The sequence below is a fragment of the Aethalodelphis obliquidens genome, unplaced genomic scaffold (genome assembly GCF_003676395.1).
Source record: "Aethalodelphis obliquidens isolate GAN/ISIS:26980383/991018 unplaced genomic scaffold, ASM367639v1 scaffold11, whole genome shotgun sequence".
Classification (NCBI taxonomy): Eukaryota; Metazoa; Chordata; class Mammalia; order Artiodactyla; family Delphinidae; genus Aethalodelphis; species Aethalodelphis obliquidens.
The window spans coordinates 33237747-33255310 of NW_020837955.1; the positions used below are offsets into that span (position 1 = coordinate 33237747).

Below are 17564 nucleotides of genomic sequence, written 5' to 3' on the forward strand. Positions count from 1 at the left end.
AGTGATTGAGTGAAAAGAGACTAAAAAGGGTCTCTGAGATATGGTAACAGATCAGCCTCTGCTCCAGAGAAGTAAAATAATGGACTATAAATCCATGCTAGTTTTGTCCATACTGCATCACGGATTTTCATGATCCTCTCTAGATTTCTTGGGCAGTGCTATTATCTGCTGAACTTACATTTATTCTTAGCATTTATCTTGGTGCCCCCCGTGTGGACATTCTTTAATGTCTATTACTCTGTTGGATTCACAGTAGAGACTTTAGCATGACAGCAAAAGGGGCGCATGTGAAACAGTGATCCCAAACCAAAGAATGAGTGTGAACCTGCTGGCATGCAGTTAAGCTGAACTACCAAGAGGATATGAGATAATCTGGCTTCACCAAATCCTTCCTTTCCTCTTATGCTTGCACTTATTTATAGAATATTAAGTGCTGGCAACATCCTGGGCAGATACAAGCCTGGCCAGCATCAGTTTCCTTGTTTAGGTGATGCCATGACTTTCTTGGGCAGATGCCATTCACACAGAGGAATGCCTACCATTAGGAAAAGCCGAACTTATAAAACAGATCAACAGGTGATTATAAAAGGGTTTAGAGCGGTCTTCCCTTAAACAGAAATTCCTTTTTAAAATGGTGTTTGACTTATAATTCTTTCTAGAATTCATCTAATGTACAATGCAAAACAGAACACTAGTTCCTAAAACTGAGTTGTTTAAAAGATTTTGCACATGAAATCCTAGTATCCTTGATTAAAGCTACTCTTCACAAATTCCAAATTTTAGACAAAGAATAAGTTGGCCTTATCTTCCAAGTATCAAGAAGGTACAATTTCATATATGTAGGGAAATAAAAATATTCTAATACAGATAGATTGTAAAAAAATGCCTTCAAAATTTCTACTTTTTAGAAAGGCTAAAATCTGAATTTCATAGCTTTAACTTCACTAAGAAACAATTCAGACATTCTAAAGTCAATACAGTTATGAGAAAACACAACAAATACTGTAAACAGTTGAAGATCAAAGACCACCTAAATCACAAATAAAACTTTAAAAAACATTTCCTATGAGAACCAACGTTTAACCATTTCTTCCTTCAAAAGAACAATCCAGTCAGAGGTTGGGACTCTGAAGCAGGCGGGCCAGAGACGGCCCGGGGCCCGCTGCCGTCAGCACAGGCCTCCTCCTCAGGCTTTGGAACAGGTTTGGTACAGTCAAGAGCATCCTCCTCGCAAGATCCCTCCTCCCAGCCCACCAGAATCACAGGAGTCAAGAGCACAGCAATCACACTTTAAAATGCTCACCAGCCCCTTGGGCAGTGAAGCTGGAGAACTGAGAATGGCGCAATAAAGCCTGGGTTTCAGTTTCACCTCTACCAGTGCTCGCTCTTTGTAAGAAATTTAGCATTTCCACACCTGTTTGAACATTTGGAAAAAGGAGATTGCTCAACAGCTCTAATTATTTGCAGCAGCAGGTGATCCTGGTTCCAATTCCGCAGTGTTCTAGGGATTAGGTGACAGGAATTCTTGGCAAACTTGGAATCAAAAGGTTCGCATGTAAAACTCTGTTGTGTCAGTTTCTTAATGCATGTGCCCTCAAGGAGGCAATTCCACCCAATGACGGGTTTAAAAATCAGAGGTTTTTCATAAGAAATACTGATTAACCAGAAAATGGTAATCACCTCTATACACAGTAGTACACAGCAATGATCCTGTCTATACATGCAGGATACAATATCCTTGGGCTTCAACCAGCAGGCCTCTGTGCCTCTGTCCCTATGGCCCAGAGCTCAATTTTCATGCTCCTGGAGTCTGTCAACATTCCCCTAAGTGAATGTATAAGTTATTCATTCATTCAAGCCTCTACTAAATATTAACGCCATCTCTAGCCTGACAACTCCCAAGCATGCACCTCAAGCTCAGACTCTCCTGAAGCTCCCGCCTCGTTTCACCAACAGTCTACTCTATCCCTGCTTGCTATTACCCATGCCCCAGAATTAACTCTGGATTAGGCCCCACTCTAAACCTCCCCTCCAAAGCTTTCCCATTTTTGTAATTCACATGACTATTCACACCACTGCTTAAGTAAAACCCTGAATGGTTCTCTCCCTGCCCTCATAATCCTAAATCTCCCCACCACCTCATAAGCAATCAGGAGGCAAATACTGTTGATCCTACTTCTACAGTGTACCTCAACTCTACCCACTTTCCTATCTTCAGCAGCACCATTCTTGTTCAAGCCGCCATCATCTCATGCCTGGAAGAGTCTCTTAACTGTCCTCTTCTCATCTGCTTTTGTTGCCCCAAGGTCCATCTTCCACGTAAGATGCAATCTTTTCAAACGTAACTTAGATCACATCACTCCCTTAACTTAAAACCCTTGAATGTCTCTCAGTTGCACTGTGACTAAAACCCAATTCCTTACCTTGTCCTCTAAGGTCCTACAGAGTTTGGTCCCTGCCTGCCTGCCTCTCCAATCTTACCTTGGGCCACCCACCCTCCTCCTCACTGACCCCGTCCAGCCAGGCTGACCTTCTTACGTCTACTCAAATGTTCTATGATGACTCTTCCACCCCTAGGATCTTTACCCAGGTTATCACCTCTACACTAGCATTCCTTATACAGATGGTTCCTTCCCATCCTACGGTCTTAGTGAGACGGCACCCTCTAAGAAAGGACTTCCTGACCACTCAGCTAAAGTGGGGCTTCCCTTTTAATTTCTTCACTATACCCTGTTCATTTCTTTCTTAACAGCCTTTTTAACGATTTGTAACTATATGTTTACTTGTTTATCTAGCATCTTGCACACGTTAACTTCCTCACTGAACAAATTAATGAGGAGAAACACCTTAGGCAAGGTTAACTACAAACATTTCCCACTGGCTAATGTAAGATGCAATAAAAAAGATCTTACCTTTTCAATTTTTTTCCTTTTAACAGGGGGGTCAAACCTATCGTTGACTCCAAAATACTGAGTAAGCTCCTTCAACTGGGTTTCACTTGAGGACTGTTCACTGTAAGAAGAGAGACAATAACTCATGTTTTACAAAATGTACTCACTTTTACATTTACTGTTTTTAATTGGTTACTACAATTATATTACATCTACTAGTTCTTACGTTTCAGAGGTTAAGTAGTTCAACTATTTGTACAAGTTCTACAGTACTATCTAGGACAGACAGATATTTTAAATTCCACCTACCTTTGAGATTCTTCTTCATTCTTCAATTTACCTGAAAAAGAATTCACAGTGTCAATACCAAGTATTCGGTTATTTCAAAATTATGGTTATTAAAAATTGTTGAGGGCTTCCCCGGTGGCGCAGTGGTTGAGAGTCCGCCTGCCAATGCAGGGGACACGGGTTCGTGCCCCGGTCCAGGAGGATCCCACATGCCACGGAGTGGCTGCGCCCGTGAGCCATGGCCGCTGAGGCTGCGCGTCCGGAGCCTGTTGCTCCGCGACGGGAGAGGCCACAGCAGTGAGAGGCCCGCGTACCACAAAAACAAAAAACAAAAAAAAAATTGTTGAGCTCAATTGGTCACAATTTAATATTAGCACTATTGACAATTAACCTAAATTAAAACACCTTTTCTGGAGCGTTTTCTTTTTTTCTTTCTGGATCTTGAAGTTGAGATTTTCTGTTCAGAATGTTTTGTATGCAGTTCTTGAAATTTCTACATAAAAGTAAAAAAAAAGAAAGAAGCAAATATGCTTTGAAGCAAAGCATACATCTGAAAAATAACATGTTAAGTAATAAAAAACTATAACATTTATAAAAATACAAATTTAATGAAACTAGTTCAGTTCTTCTTGAGATACTCTATTGTCTGAGACTTTCACAACCTGAGTTTTTATCTTCATTTATTTCCAAATAAGTCAATCTGATAATCTGAGGATAAAAGTCAATGGCTCATAGACAACAAAGAGATTAAGACTGTATTATGTTAGGCCAAGTAGCTAATCCTACTAACTGTTTTTTTTCCTTCCTCTTTTTATGAAAAACAAAACAAAAATGAACATAAGTATCTGAGTGGCCAGTGAATTGCCCACAGACCCACAGAGTAATAAAATTACTCTGAGTCAATCTTCCGTACCTATTTACCTCCCAAGAACATATACATTCTGACCACAGCAGAGACACACACAGGAACATGCACAAACACACAGGTACAGGCTTTAATAAGAACACGTCAGAGAAAACCTACATTCCACATATTTAAGGGAATTCCAGAGGGACACTCTTCATATGCATTTACATTTGCCTCTGCTTCAGTTTTTGGTCCATCTGTAGGGATATCTGAGACCTCTGTGTTTGTAATGGTCCCATCTTCTTTACCTTCTTCTAAGTTAAGTTCAGAGCTCTCTACTGTGGCTTCATCATCAGAATTCAACTCAACATCACTTTCATTTAGGCCAGGAGGTAGCAGCCCACTCCACATCTTTTCTGCTAAAGGGAAAAAAATGAATTAAAACGTATAAAGTAGACATGGAAAGAATTTTAAAACCATTAAAAGATACCCCAGCAACCTAATAATTATACCAATGGTTTGGGAACAGTCTATCTAAACTTTTTTTTTAATTGGTATAAAGTGGGATGTATCCTCCATATTAAGATAATTTAACTATTTTGCTTGTATACATTTTTTGTTTTTTTGGCGGTATGCGGGCCTCTCACTGTTGTGGCCTCTCCCGTTGCGGAGCACAGGCTCCGGACGCGCAGGCTCAGCGGCCATGGCTCACGGGCCCAGCCGCTCTGCGGCATGTGGGATCTTCCCGGACCGGGGCACGAACCCGTGTCCCCTGCATCGGCAGGCGGACTCTCAACCACTACGCCACCAGGGAAGCCCTGTGTGTATAAATTTTTAAAAAGTGTATTTTCAGCAAGTTTGTTACAAGACACACCTACAGATGAATGACTTAATGACAATAGAACCTCGATTCTCTAATATATGGATAATCTTGTCCAAAGAAAAGAAGAAATTCAGTAAAAGCATTCACGGCTCAAGAATGTTAAGAGCCTAACAATATACACTGCAGGCAACTTAAGAATTATAATACTATATTTCAAGCTGTAACAGAGGAGAAAATAAAATTGGATGTTTCGCCTGTATTTGAACGCACGAAACTTCAGGGGACTACAGAGTAGGAAAAGTATTACTCAAAGGAAAAATTTTAAGCTATGCAGGTAGTTTGAGAAAAGTATGGTGGTAAAAAGGATGTCCTAGTTTTACATTTTATACTGCTTGCTAAAGTAATACTAAATGGAGTACAATCCTAACAATTTAACAAAAACATACAGCTTTTTAAAATAATACTGTATTTGGGAAACAAGTTAAAGTTCAGGGTAATTCTTATCATTAGTTATACAGCCCATTGGTAGAGAGAACCATTAACTACTGTTAAGTCTAATAAAAATGATTTTTAAAAACTGAGGTTGTAATCATTTGCTAAAATTATAATTGAGTACATTTTCACTATTAATCTCCATGACACAGTCTATTTTAGCATACGTAAGGAGCCAAAACCAGTTCATTCAAAAGAGGCCTAGAATACAGAAGTTGGCTGTACGGCTCAAGATTTACGATCAACTTAAAGGAATAAAATAGAAAGATGGAAACCTTTTTTGCTAACCCTTCTGCCCCCTATTGCATTAACCTAGTAAGAAAACCACCAGCATTGTCTCTGAGACAAAGTATCACGGGATTTTGCATTACTCTGAATAATGGATGCCGGATAACTTTTAAGGACCTCCTCCCAAGTCCGAAGAATCAGCTCTCACTTTTCAGTCTGGGTCCAGCCTCATAGTTGCTGGCTCTCTGAAACATTCTCACCAAAACATTCTCTTGGCTTTTTAAGAGGAAGGGTTCTAACATCTAATTACTCCAACTGTAATCCTGACTCCACCATATATTAGTGGTATGAGGAAATCATTTTTAACACCTCTGACCCTCAGTTTTTTCATCTGTTTTACAGGAATAACTATATTGCACACAGGGTTATTCTGAGGATGAAACAAGATAAGCTATTGAAACACTCAACACAGTGTTTAGGAGGTTCTGGGGACTTGATCAATGCTAAGTTCTTTTTGCCATCATTATTATTACTTCTGTGGCCAGGTACTGCATTTTTATCATTTCTATCATGGGTGGCAGCATCCATAAGGTAGCTTTGAAGTTTCTAATGTTTAAGGTGCATTCACTTAGCAATTGATGCAAGTCAGTTACTTCCTTGATTTCCACAGTCTGATTCAAGTTTCAATTAAAAATGTTGATGTCTTTTTCTGAATGGAGCAATAAAACCAGAAGCAAATTACCAGGAAGATAAATGGAACCTAAGCTTCAAGGCTCTTCTTTTTCACAGGTCCTTCCAAAGCACTATACCTGATTTTCTATATTTTAAATCTGTATTCCTTTTTTTAAAGAGGAGACCTCATATTACATAAGCTCCAAGCCCTATAAAACCTGGATCCATCCCTAAATCTGGCCTGAGGATTTTAAAAGTTGGAATGGAGGTTATGTTGAGATATTCTGTTAGCACAAAGGACATAGTGTAAAACATGCCAGTATTGAAAAACAGGTGTTGTGCTATTAATAAAAATATTTCTACTGTTTTGAGAAGCAGGGGGAGGGGAGTGATAATAAGCTCCATCATGACTTTGCCACTGACATAATATACCTTCAGACTCACTATCCCACTTCGGGACTCAAGGACAGTAACAAGTTTCAGAGTTAGCTTTCTTAGCACCAACTGGGGTTCTACGTTTGAAGCCACTGTTTCTCCTCCCTGTCCATAGCATCTTTTACATGCCCACTGTGTGCCAGGCACTCTTCAAGACATAGGAACAGCAGTATACAAAACAGGCAAAAATGCCTAACCTCATGGAACCAACATTCTATACAAATGGCAAGCTTCTGTCCATCAGCCAAGTACCACTCAGCCCAGACTTCAGCTGTGACCGCTCAGATGGGCACAGTTCCTCCACTGGGCCACTGCTTCAGTATCTCCACAGGGTGACTCTGTGCTCTGGGCACCCAAATGGGTTTCACCTTGGGAAGCAGTGCCAGTTGCCATGGACAGGGCATGCCTTTCCTCATCAGCCCTCAATCATTTTTGATCACTTTTGGACTTTCTCAAAATCATCTATTTTTAGTAAGTTCTTGCTGATGTGGCATTAAGAACTGTCCTCAGGATGCCACTGACTGGTATGATAGTTTCTTGTGCGTGCCCACAGGGGAAAAAAATTAAAATAACTTTTAAAAAGTGGACTCTATGTCCAAATCCATAAAACAAGGCAAAGTTCAAATAAGGTGTGTTTCTGAACTTAATTCCTAAATATCTGTAAAGTGATGTGCCCTTCTCCTCTGACCATAAAACACATACACACACACAAATACCAGGGCAACTTGGTGGCCACGGACAAACACAGATTATTCACTGAGGAGCGTGCAAAGTGCCCCCCTGAACAGCAGCTGGGCTGCAAGTCAGCCAATATGGAGTGGCTGCTTCGTGACTTGTTTTAGGCTTACGTTCCAAAACACTGTCTTTCTACTCAAAGCACATACATGTTATGCATACATTTGTATTGTACTATGGTACCAACTGGTCCTATCAGGCCCCGTTACTTCTGTTGTGTTCGTCTGGATTGTGATTCTCCAGTTCTTTGAAGTGCTGCTCACCTCATACCTTCCAGAGTGCATTCCTTCATTTTAAAGCAGATCACTCCAAATTACCCTTCACATGTGAAAATTACTCAGCAATTCTCAAGAGACGTGGCATACCAGAGAACAAGAAACAAGTTTTTTAGTGTAGATGATCGCCAGGTCTATAGATCACTCCGTGTATCAATACATAAATTTCCACGTTTTTAGCCTGCACGTCAAATATTTTAGTTTTATCACTTAGCCCCAAAGAAGATGTAAATCATTCAGAATCCCTTTTTTCTCTATGGTTTTGAGTATCAGCCTCTCCATTTCATATTGGAGAGATTTTTCCAATTCCACAATTATTCTACAAAAAAAATTCTGTGTATGCTATGCAGAACACATCTTTAGTCCAGGGCTGACATGATTTATGATGAACAAAAAATATTTATGTATCATCCTCGTCTCAATGGCTGGGCTTTCTTTTGCCCGTGGAAACCAAACACAGTCACTACACTTAGCACACCTGGGCAGACGGCAATGCACCTAGAAGAACACGACACAGCTCAGCAGTTCCTCAGCTTAGGTTTTCCCAAAGTTTTATGAAGACAGTAATGGACGTCTCTAAGCTAATTTCAATATTCAAAAAGCCCAATATATTTTATTATCCCTCAAACAATATCATCCACCTTTAGGTCAGGAGACTTAAATTCAATGAAACATTATTCTTCACCACACATTCATTCAGCAGAGACTCTGGTAGCTACAGACCTGATTTTTATTAAAAAAAAAAAAAAAAACAAGAACAAAAATTAATGAATATAGTTTAGTGGACACAATCTTTCAAAATATAGCATCCATGGAGATATCAAATTATAATAAAAGGGGTTCTAGGTTGTGAAAGGATTGAGAACCAGTGGTAGAGTAGCAGAAAAAACACTGTTTTGAAAGTCAGAAGATGGGTTCCTGATCCTGAACAACAAAATTGTGGGGAAGGCACTGCATCTGTCTGGGTCTTTATTCTTAAGCTCAGATCAGATCTCTGGGATGTCCTGCTGCTCTAAAATGTTTCTTTATGGATCTCAGTATTATACGTGCCCAAATGCCCAGAATCACTTCATTCTTTGCTGTAACATTCCATCCTCTCGCAGTCAGAACAATACTAATTAAACCTCAACACCCCAGAAGATAAGGGTTCTCTCCTAACCCAGCCACCACAGGCAAGCTTGCTAGTTTTCAGTAAGACTCTGCACTTCAGAGAGAACACCTAAAAGATGCTCTGCAGAAAGGGAAAGAAACCCCAATTGTGACAGAAGAAACAGAAACAAAACGAAAAACAAAGCAGGTCACCGCTATACATGGCATACAAACAATGTGACAGGCACCGTTTTACCCTTAATCCTCACCAATGACCCTTCCACTAGGAATTATTATCTAAACCCCTTTTACAGATGAGGTAACGGACTCACCTAATGCACTGTAATCCACTTATCTTAGAAAAATATAACTCTATAGCTTGAAAACTCTATAGAGAACAGACTTTAAATAGTAATATATTCTTGGTGACACAGATTAGAGAATGGGTCTGAAGAATGTCTCCAGCCTGTAATTCTGTTAACATTTGTTAACAGTGAGAATTTTCTTCTCACTTTCTAAGGGCAGAAAGCTATGTAAAATGCTAGGCTAAATCGCCTGAAGTCACATTCAGAGGTCTGGGTAATAATGGCACATTTTCTGGAAGTCCAGGCAACTGTGTATAACCAAAACCCAATCTGAGCAGTTTACTGGGTAAATGTCTCCTGCCTGTAATACTCCAGAATTTCAATTCCATTTTTACCAAATGAAGCTGTCTTATTTCCCAGATTTTATATTCAATTAGAAATAAAGAAATCTGAATCTTGTCTGATCTGAATTGTATGACAGTCACAAGCCACCACCCACCAATCTCAAGATTGTGTTAAATAATTTACACAATAATCAGTTTCTGTGACTGGGAATTAGTTACTTAACTGAAATACTTTTAAGCATGCTGTCATCAACATTAATGTAAATGTCCTGTTCATGTTTATGAAATAAATACGCTCCCTTTTCTCAAAAAGGTAGAGAAAGTACAACTGAATCACAGGCCTGACTTCGGATTTAAGTTACCAATCTGATTACCCTGATAAACTATTTAGCAGGATTTTGCATGTATGCATATGTTTTCATCAAAGTGAGTGTTTTGTTTAGCCAACACTTCCCCAGACTCAAAACCCTACACGGAAGGATTTACAAGTAACCAATAACACTTGGAAGCTCATTTCAAATTGGATGCAGCTGTGAGAATACTTACATGGTGCAAGACAGCAATAGGGTGGCTCTAGAAAGGTACATCTTTTCCTGTTTGGCTGCACAACCCGTAACTCTGCAGGCTCTCCGGCAGCAGGGTCACACTCCGATCCCCGAGCGGGAAGAATCCCCTCCCAGCACAGAACTAAGCGTTGCAGATTCTGATGTAGGACGTCTAGCTTGCTGACACTCCCATTGACTGCAGCTGTCTTCCGGGTACAGCAATTGTAAACCAGAGACTGTTTCCCGGACCGAAAGTCTGTCTCCTCGTCCCCTCTCACTCTGGCTGAGGTGGGACGAAGAACCCCTCTCCCACCAACAGGACGGGGAAGGCGCTGCGACGCCGGGTCCAAGCAAAGCGGAGGCCAGCTCCGCCGACTCTCCCGCGGGCCCGGCCAAAGGGTTTGAAGGCTCCGCGGAGAGGCTGTGAGGCCACCCACGCTGGCTCCCTCGCTCCCCGCACCCGGCCTTCCCAGGTCCGTCATACCGGAGTCCGGGCCGCCCAGAAGCCAGCCCAACCACCAGCTCTACTCACCGGTCCGTAGCCGGCCGTCCAGGAGCCATCTTATGACCCGTCAACATCGCGCCTTCTCATTGGCTCCGGAATCTCAGCCAATAGGCTAAGGCCTTTCTGGCCTCGGGTCGCCATGGAAACCGGCCGCGTTCAGCTATGCTTTTAAATAGGCAGGAAGGGGTTGATTCCTTTCTTTCTACTTCTTTTCTCCCAGCTTTTCTCTCGTCGTTTTCTTCTTTCTTCTGGACGTTTTTAAAGACTGTTCTTTCTCCTTTCCTTCCCGTACTCCGTGGTGAGGAAAGTGCTGGCTTAGACCTTGAACTGAGTTCATTCCCCAAGGACGGAAAGTCACTGCAGAAGCTCTCTAGACCCTTCTGGGAACGTTTCCATTCATACATCCTTTTCCCGTCGCTCCCTTCCTTACTTTGTTTTCTTTCTGTACATATTTATTGAGCAGGCACCCTGCCAGCCTATGTTTAGAGCAAAATGATCCCTACTTCTGCTCTAGTGGCGCTTACCGTTTGGTGATCGTGGCAGCTGCTTCACTGACCAGCTATGTGGCCTTGGCCAAAAGCTCATTGAGCTCCTTTTCCGTGGCAGCCACTGTCTTAAGCTCTGAGAAGGGGCTTAGGGAAGCATAGAAAATAAGCAAGGGAAAAAAAAACAGGGGAAAAAAAAAAGCTCTATGAGGAAAATAAAACAGCATAATATGACCGTGATGGGAGGGGGCTATTTTAGAAATGCTTCCATTTTCTGAAATAACGTTCTGTAATAATAATAAGAATACATTCCTATTTTCTAGTGTTGTAACGATTATGTAACAAAATACACATAAACCCCTTAAGGCATTACCTTGCCAACAGTAATTTTCAGTTGGTATTGACATTAGCCTTATCAGTAATGCCTTTCTTTGAAGCATTCTAAAAATGTGAAAGAATTTTGTATTGCACTCAATGACATATCACAATTTAGTATAAACCGATGTTTAAGTGTAATACTTAACTATCAACTACCTCACCCCCATTGTTTTCCAGAACATGTGCCAGGTGTATGGAGTAGTTTTCTATGACCCCAGAATCACAGCAAAACCTGAAATGACAAGTTTGGGTTACTAACGTCCTTTCTCACACTCACATTCTCTGATGCTCGATTAGAAGCTGGGCTGAGTGGTGTGAGGATCTGTATGAAACTCTCCTGGCCAAATGTGTCCAGCCCCTCAATAGTGTTTTTCCCTGAATCCAATCCATAAAAAGTAGTTAAAGAGAGGATGTGTAGGAAAATGCTGTTGTGACTGCTACACTGTTGCCTCTTAATTGCTATCTTAGTCTGCTGGGGCTGCCATAACAAAATGCCACAGACTAAGTAGCTTACGCAACAAAAATTTATTTCTCACAGTTCTGGAGGTTGGGATGCCTAAGATCCAGGTGTCAGCAAAGTAGATTTCATTCTGAGGCCTCTTCTCTTGGTTCGTAGGCAGCGTCCATCTTGCTGTGCGCTCATAAAATCTTTTTTGTGCAGTTGTGTAAGGAGAGGGAGAAGGAGAGAGAGAGAAGGGGGTGGGTGGGGGCAGGAAGGGCTCTCTGGTGTTTGTTTCTTCTTAAGTGGACACTAATCCTATTGGATCAGGGCCCTACCCTTATGGCCTCTTTTAACCTTAATTCCTTAAAGGCCCCATTTCCAAATACAGCCACCCTGGGGTTAGGATTTCAACATATGAGTTTTAGGGGTACACGAACATTCAGTCCATAACAAATATTGATGGTGGAGGTGTAACCAAAATGGGGAAAGAGAGCACAGAAGGGGAAGAACTGAGATATGAGGTAGGAAGGAAATATTGTTGGCCTGTTTCAGAACTATCTGGATTGTTTCTACATATGTTCCATCAAAGAATACTCATTGTTTAGTGCACATAAATGTGCAAGGGATAGAGGGGGAATATAATTATAAGTACTCCAAAGACTTAAAGCCACCAGATTTCACATCAAAGGTTTCTGGAAAGTCCTACTCCAAAAATATGTAGTTTAAAATGTTCTCAATGTTAACTTGAGAATTCTCAAATATCTGATTGTTTACTCTTATGACATTATTGGATTCCTATAATAAACGTAAATAGCTCAGACCTTTCTTCCAGTTTTGCTTGTAAGACTTTCAGTCTCTGAATATTATTATTTTGCCAGTTTTCTGGAGGAAATGTCAGTCATTTGATTTATTTTAATCAATAAATTTACCTTCCCTCCAGCAAATTCCTGTCCTGGAACCCTGCCAAACCATGCATTTTGTGAATGAAATACTTGTATTTGTGAGATTTCTATGAAACATAGAATTATTGAATATCTTTTACTAAATCATAGTGAATGTGATGCAGCTAGTGAATTGTGCTTGAATTGTGTTGCATCTGGCACTAATTTCAAACATGTAAGTTTCATTTAAATTTTCAAACATCTTAAAAAGCATAAAGCAGTTTTTCTTTGCCAAGAAATATTATAGTTTATGAATCATTTTTCCTTATATTTAGTAATTTTTATCCTTAGTGTAGAGATTACAAGTCACACTCATATTATAAAAGATTAATCGTGGAGGTCTTTTTTGACAGCTGCTAAATCTCTGATTGTTGAAAATTTCCCCAAATATAATGAAATCCCTTAAATATTTCTCAGTTGTAAAAAGTGAATATGACTTTGTTGAACAAATGATAAATGTGCTTCTTGCTGAAACTGAGAAAGAGAATAGTTATTTCCATCTGTACAAAATGCCTCATTGAAGAAAAAGTAGTCTAGTGACTTATGTGAAAGAATAGAAACAAGAGAGTTCTGAACTTTAGGAATTGTGTAACAATTTCTCTATCTGAATTTTGTTTTTAATTTGCAAATTGAAGCATCGATAACAATGTTAATCTTCCAAGAATATGTTGAACAACTAACACTATGACATCAGCAACTGTTGATATTGGAGGAAACAAAATTTCTGTAATATAGGATGTTGCCAAAGAAAAGTACTTTTTCTTTATTCATCATGTCTGGTACTTTCAAATTCTTCAGGTCCAATAGGTTGTACATAGGAAGATAGGAGAGGGAGCATTTCTGGGTGCTAGGTATTCTGCAACTAATGTCATATAAACCTATGGTGTACTTATTATTGTTTCCATTTGACAGACAAGGAAATTAAGGCTTCAAGAGTTTTAAGAAACTTGCCTAATGTCACACAGCTAGTAACATGCAAAACTAAGGTGGGGATGTTTCACTGCACTCTGAGGCTCCTGCTCTTTCTGCTGTCACACGCTACCCCTTTTACAGTGAAGTTCCTGATAAATCCCAGCATAGTGCAGTCAATAAAGTGTAGACATCATTAACACCCAGTGGGATGTGTACCGGGTGGGAGCTCGTGAAAAGAGAGGCTTCGGGAGCAAAATGTGTCTTCTCTCTCCATCTCTCTTAGTACCTAGTGAGTGATCAAATCCCATCAGAGGCAGCCTCTTCAATCATTGCTGGATTGCTGCATTGAAATCTATGTTACTTTCCGTTTTCCTAACACCTTCATCCTCCGAAACAGCCCATTGCCTGATTAATCTCTCTAAATGAAGGAACACGTGTAAAGCTTTTGACACTCATCCTAGCATGTAGTCAATAGTCAATAAACATTAGTTCCCTTCCCTTACACATAAAAACTGTGTGTGTGTGTGTGTGTGTGTGTGTGTGTGTGTGTGTGTTTTGGGGCAAGGGGAATTGAACAGGCAGAACACAGAGGATTTTCAGGGCAGTGAAAATACTCTGTCTGATACCATGATGATAGATACATTTGTCCAAACTCATAGAGTGTACAACACCAAGAGCAAACTGTAATGCAGACTGTGGGTGATTTACGATGTGTCAGTATAGGTTCATCATTTGTAACAAATGTACCGTTCTGGTGGGGGATATCAGTCGTGGGGGAGGGGCAATTCATATAGGAAAGAATCTCTATACCTTGCCTTCAGTTTTGCTGTGAACTTAAAACTGCTCTAAAGATAATGTTTCAAAAAATCATAAGACGAATAACATTTCATTACTTGTGAAAATTACATGAAATCCAAATTTTAATGTCCATAAAGTCCTATGGGAACACATACACACAAAAAAACTGAGTACATAAATGTTGACAGATTATCAGATTACTCTGTCAACATCTTCGTGGTCTTTACTATGTGCCCAATGCTTAGCACTTTGCTAAGGTTTGAGGAGAATACAAATGAAGTATATGAACTGATGTGTCAAGAAGTTTGTAGTCCAAGACATATAATGAGGTTATAAATGATACATTTTACACTATAAGTACCAAAACTATGAGTTCCATGATGTAAGTAGAAACTACAGAAGTCCCAGAATGGAATTCAGAATGTGCTATTTCCTTTGCCTGGAATACCTTTCTCTTTTCTAGCTGTTGAACTTCTTTTCATTCTTCAAAACCTAGATCAAATATTACCTTCTAAGTTAAACCTTTCCTGACTCATACTGTTCATGCCTTTCTTCTCTGTGTGTTCATAACAGTTGATACACAGCAGAACTAGGGCTTCAGCACGCTGAAATACAATTATTTGTCATAGGTGAGTCTTCCCTGATGGATTGTGAACTCCTTTGAAGGCACAGTACTTGTCCTGCAGTAGGTGCTCAGTAAATGTTTGTGGAGAGGATGGATGGATGATGGAAGTGGAGATGTCAAGGCATGAGATGAAGAGAAGTGGGGATGGAAGAAGAACTACAATCCTGCAGCCTTTGGAACAAAAACCACATTCACAGAAAGATAGACAAAATGAAAAGGCAGAGGGCTATGTACCAGATGAAGGAACAAGATAAAACCCCAGAAAAACAACTAAATGAAGTGGAGACAGGCAACCTTCCAGAAAAAGAATTCAGAATAATGATAGTGACGATGATCCAGGACCTCAGAAAAGAATGGAGGCAAAGATCGAGAAGATGCAAGAAATGTTTAACAAAGACCTAGAAGAATTAAAAAACAAACAAACAGAGATGAACAATACAATAACTGAAATGAAAACTACACTAGAAGGAATCAATAGCAGAATAACAGAGGCAGAAAAATGGATAAGTGACCTGGAAGACAGAATGGTGGAATTCACTGCTGTGGAACAGAATAAACAAAAAAGAATGAAAAGAAATGAAGACAGCCTAAGAGACCTCTGGGACAACAATAAATCCACAAACATTCGCATTATAGAGGTCCCAGAAGGAGAAGAGAGAGAGAAAGGACCCAAGAAAATATCTGAATAGATTATAGTTGAAAACTTCCCTAACATGGGAAAGGAAATAGCCACCCAACTCCAGGAAGCACAGAGAGTCCCATACAGGATAAACCCAAGGAGAACCACACCCAGACACAGAGTAATCAAACTGGCAAAAATTAAAGACAAAGAAACATTGTTGAAAGCAGCAAGGGAAAAATGACAAATAACATAGAAGGGAACTCCCATAAGGTTAACAGCTGATTTCTCAGCAGAAACTCTACAAACCAGAAAGGAGTGGCATGATATACTTAAAGTAATGAAAGGGAAGAACCTACAACCAAGATTATTCTACCCAGCAGGGATCTCATTCAGATTCGATGGAGAAATCAAAACCTTTACAGACAAGCAAAAGCTAAGAGAATTCAGCACCACCAAACCAGCTCTATAACAAATGCTAAAGGAATTTCTCTAAGTAGGAAACACAAGAAAAGAAGAGGACCTACAAAAACAAACCCAGGGAACTGGAGCAGCTGAAACAGAGTTACAGCATCTGAACCTCGTTTGCCATATGGATGAAAGGCTCTTGGTGCTGCAGCCAGGAGTCAGTGCTATGCCTCTGAGATGGGAGAGCCAACTTCAGGACAATGGTCCACAAGGGACCTCCCAGCTCCACGTAATATCAAACGGCGAAAATCTCCCAGAGATCCCCATCTCAAAACCAGCACCCAGATTCACTCAATGACAAGCAAGCTACAGTGCTGGACACCCTATGCCAAACAACTAGCAGGACAGGAACACAACCCCACCCATTAGCAGAGAGGCTGCCTAAAATCATAATAAGGCCACAGACACCCCAAAACACACCACCAGACCTGGACCTGCCCACAAGAAAGACAAGATCCAGCCTCATCCACCAGAACACAGGCGCTAGTCCCCTCCACCAGGAAGCCTACACAACCCACTGAAACAACTTTAGCCACTGGGGACAGACACCAAAAACAATGGGAACTACGAACCTGCAGCCTGCAAAAAGGAGACCCCAAACACAGTAAGATAAGCAAAATGAGAAGACATAAAAACACAAAGCAGATGAAGGAGCAACATAAAGACCCACCAGACCTAATAAATGAAGAGGAAATAGGCAGTCTACCTGAAAAAGAATTCAGAATAATGATAGTAAAGATGATCCAAAATCTTGGAAATAGAATAGAGAAAATGCAAGAAACATTTAACAAGGACCTAGAAGAACTAAAGATGAAACAAGCAATGATGAACAACACAACAAATTAAATTAAAAATACTCTAGAAGGGATCAATAGCAGAAAAACTGAGGCAGAAGAATGGATAAGTGACCTGGAAGGTAAAGTAGTGGAAGTAACTATTGCAGAGCAGAATAAAGAAAAAAGAATGAAAAGAACTGAGGACAGCCTCAGAGACGTCTGGGACAACATTAAATGCACCAACATTCGAATTATAGGGGTTCCAGAAGAAGAAGAGAAAAAGAAAGGGACTGAGAAAATATTTGAAGAGATTATAGTTGAAAACTTCCCTAATATGGGAAAGGAAATAGTTAATAAAGTCCAGGAAGCACAGAGAGTCTCATACAGGATAAATCCAAGGAGAAACATGCCAAGACACATATAAATCAAACTGTCAAAAATTAAATACAGGGCTTCCCTGGTGGCGCAGTGGTTGAGAATCTGCCTGCTAATGCAGGGGACACGGGTTCGAGCCCTGGTCTGGGAAGGTCCCACATGCCGTGGAGCAGCTGGGCCCGTGCGCCACAACTACTGAGCCTGCGTGTCTGGAGCCTGTGCTCCGCAACAAGAGAGGCCGCGATAATGAGAGGCCCACGCACCGCGATGA

The 17564-nt window shown here is 40.5% G+C and overlaps 1 protein-coding gene across 9 annotated transcripts in view; it reads right to left on the minus strand.

Moving 5' to 3' along the window:
* The window catches only part of FAM204A (family with sequence similarity 204 member A), a 97856-nt gene extending 87334 nt beyond the window's left edge, over positions 1–10522 (minus strand). Inside the window, exons 1-5 of one of the 9 annotated variants that reach the window (XM_027112719.1) lie at positions 9971–10396; positions 4204–4445; positions 3585–3672; positions 3201–3231; positions 2913–3012 (exon numbers count right to left, since the gene is read on the minus strand). In XM_027112719.1, the coding sequence (XP_026968520.1) occupies positions 2913–3012; positions 3201–3231; positions 3585–3672; positions 4204–4437 (453 nt within the window). In that variant the 5' untranslated portion in view covers positions 4438–4445; positions 9971–10396. The other 8 variants (XM_027112721.1, XM_027112720.1, XM_027112717.1 and 5 more) reach the window with 8 other exon arrangements.
* Between the last annotated feature and the right edge of the window lie 7042 nt (positions 10523–17564).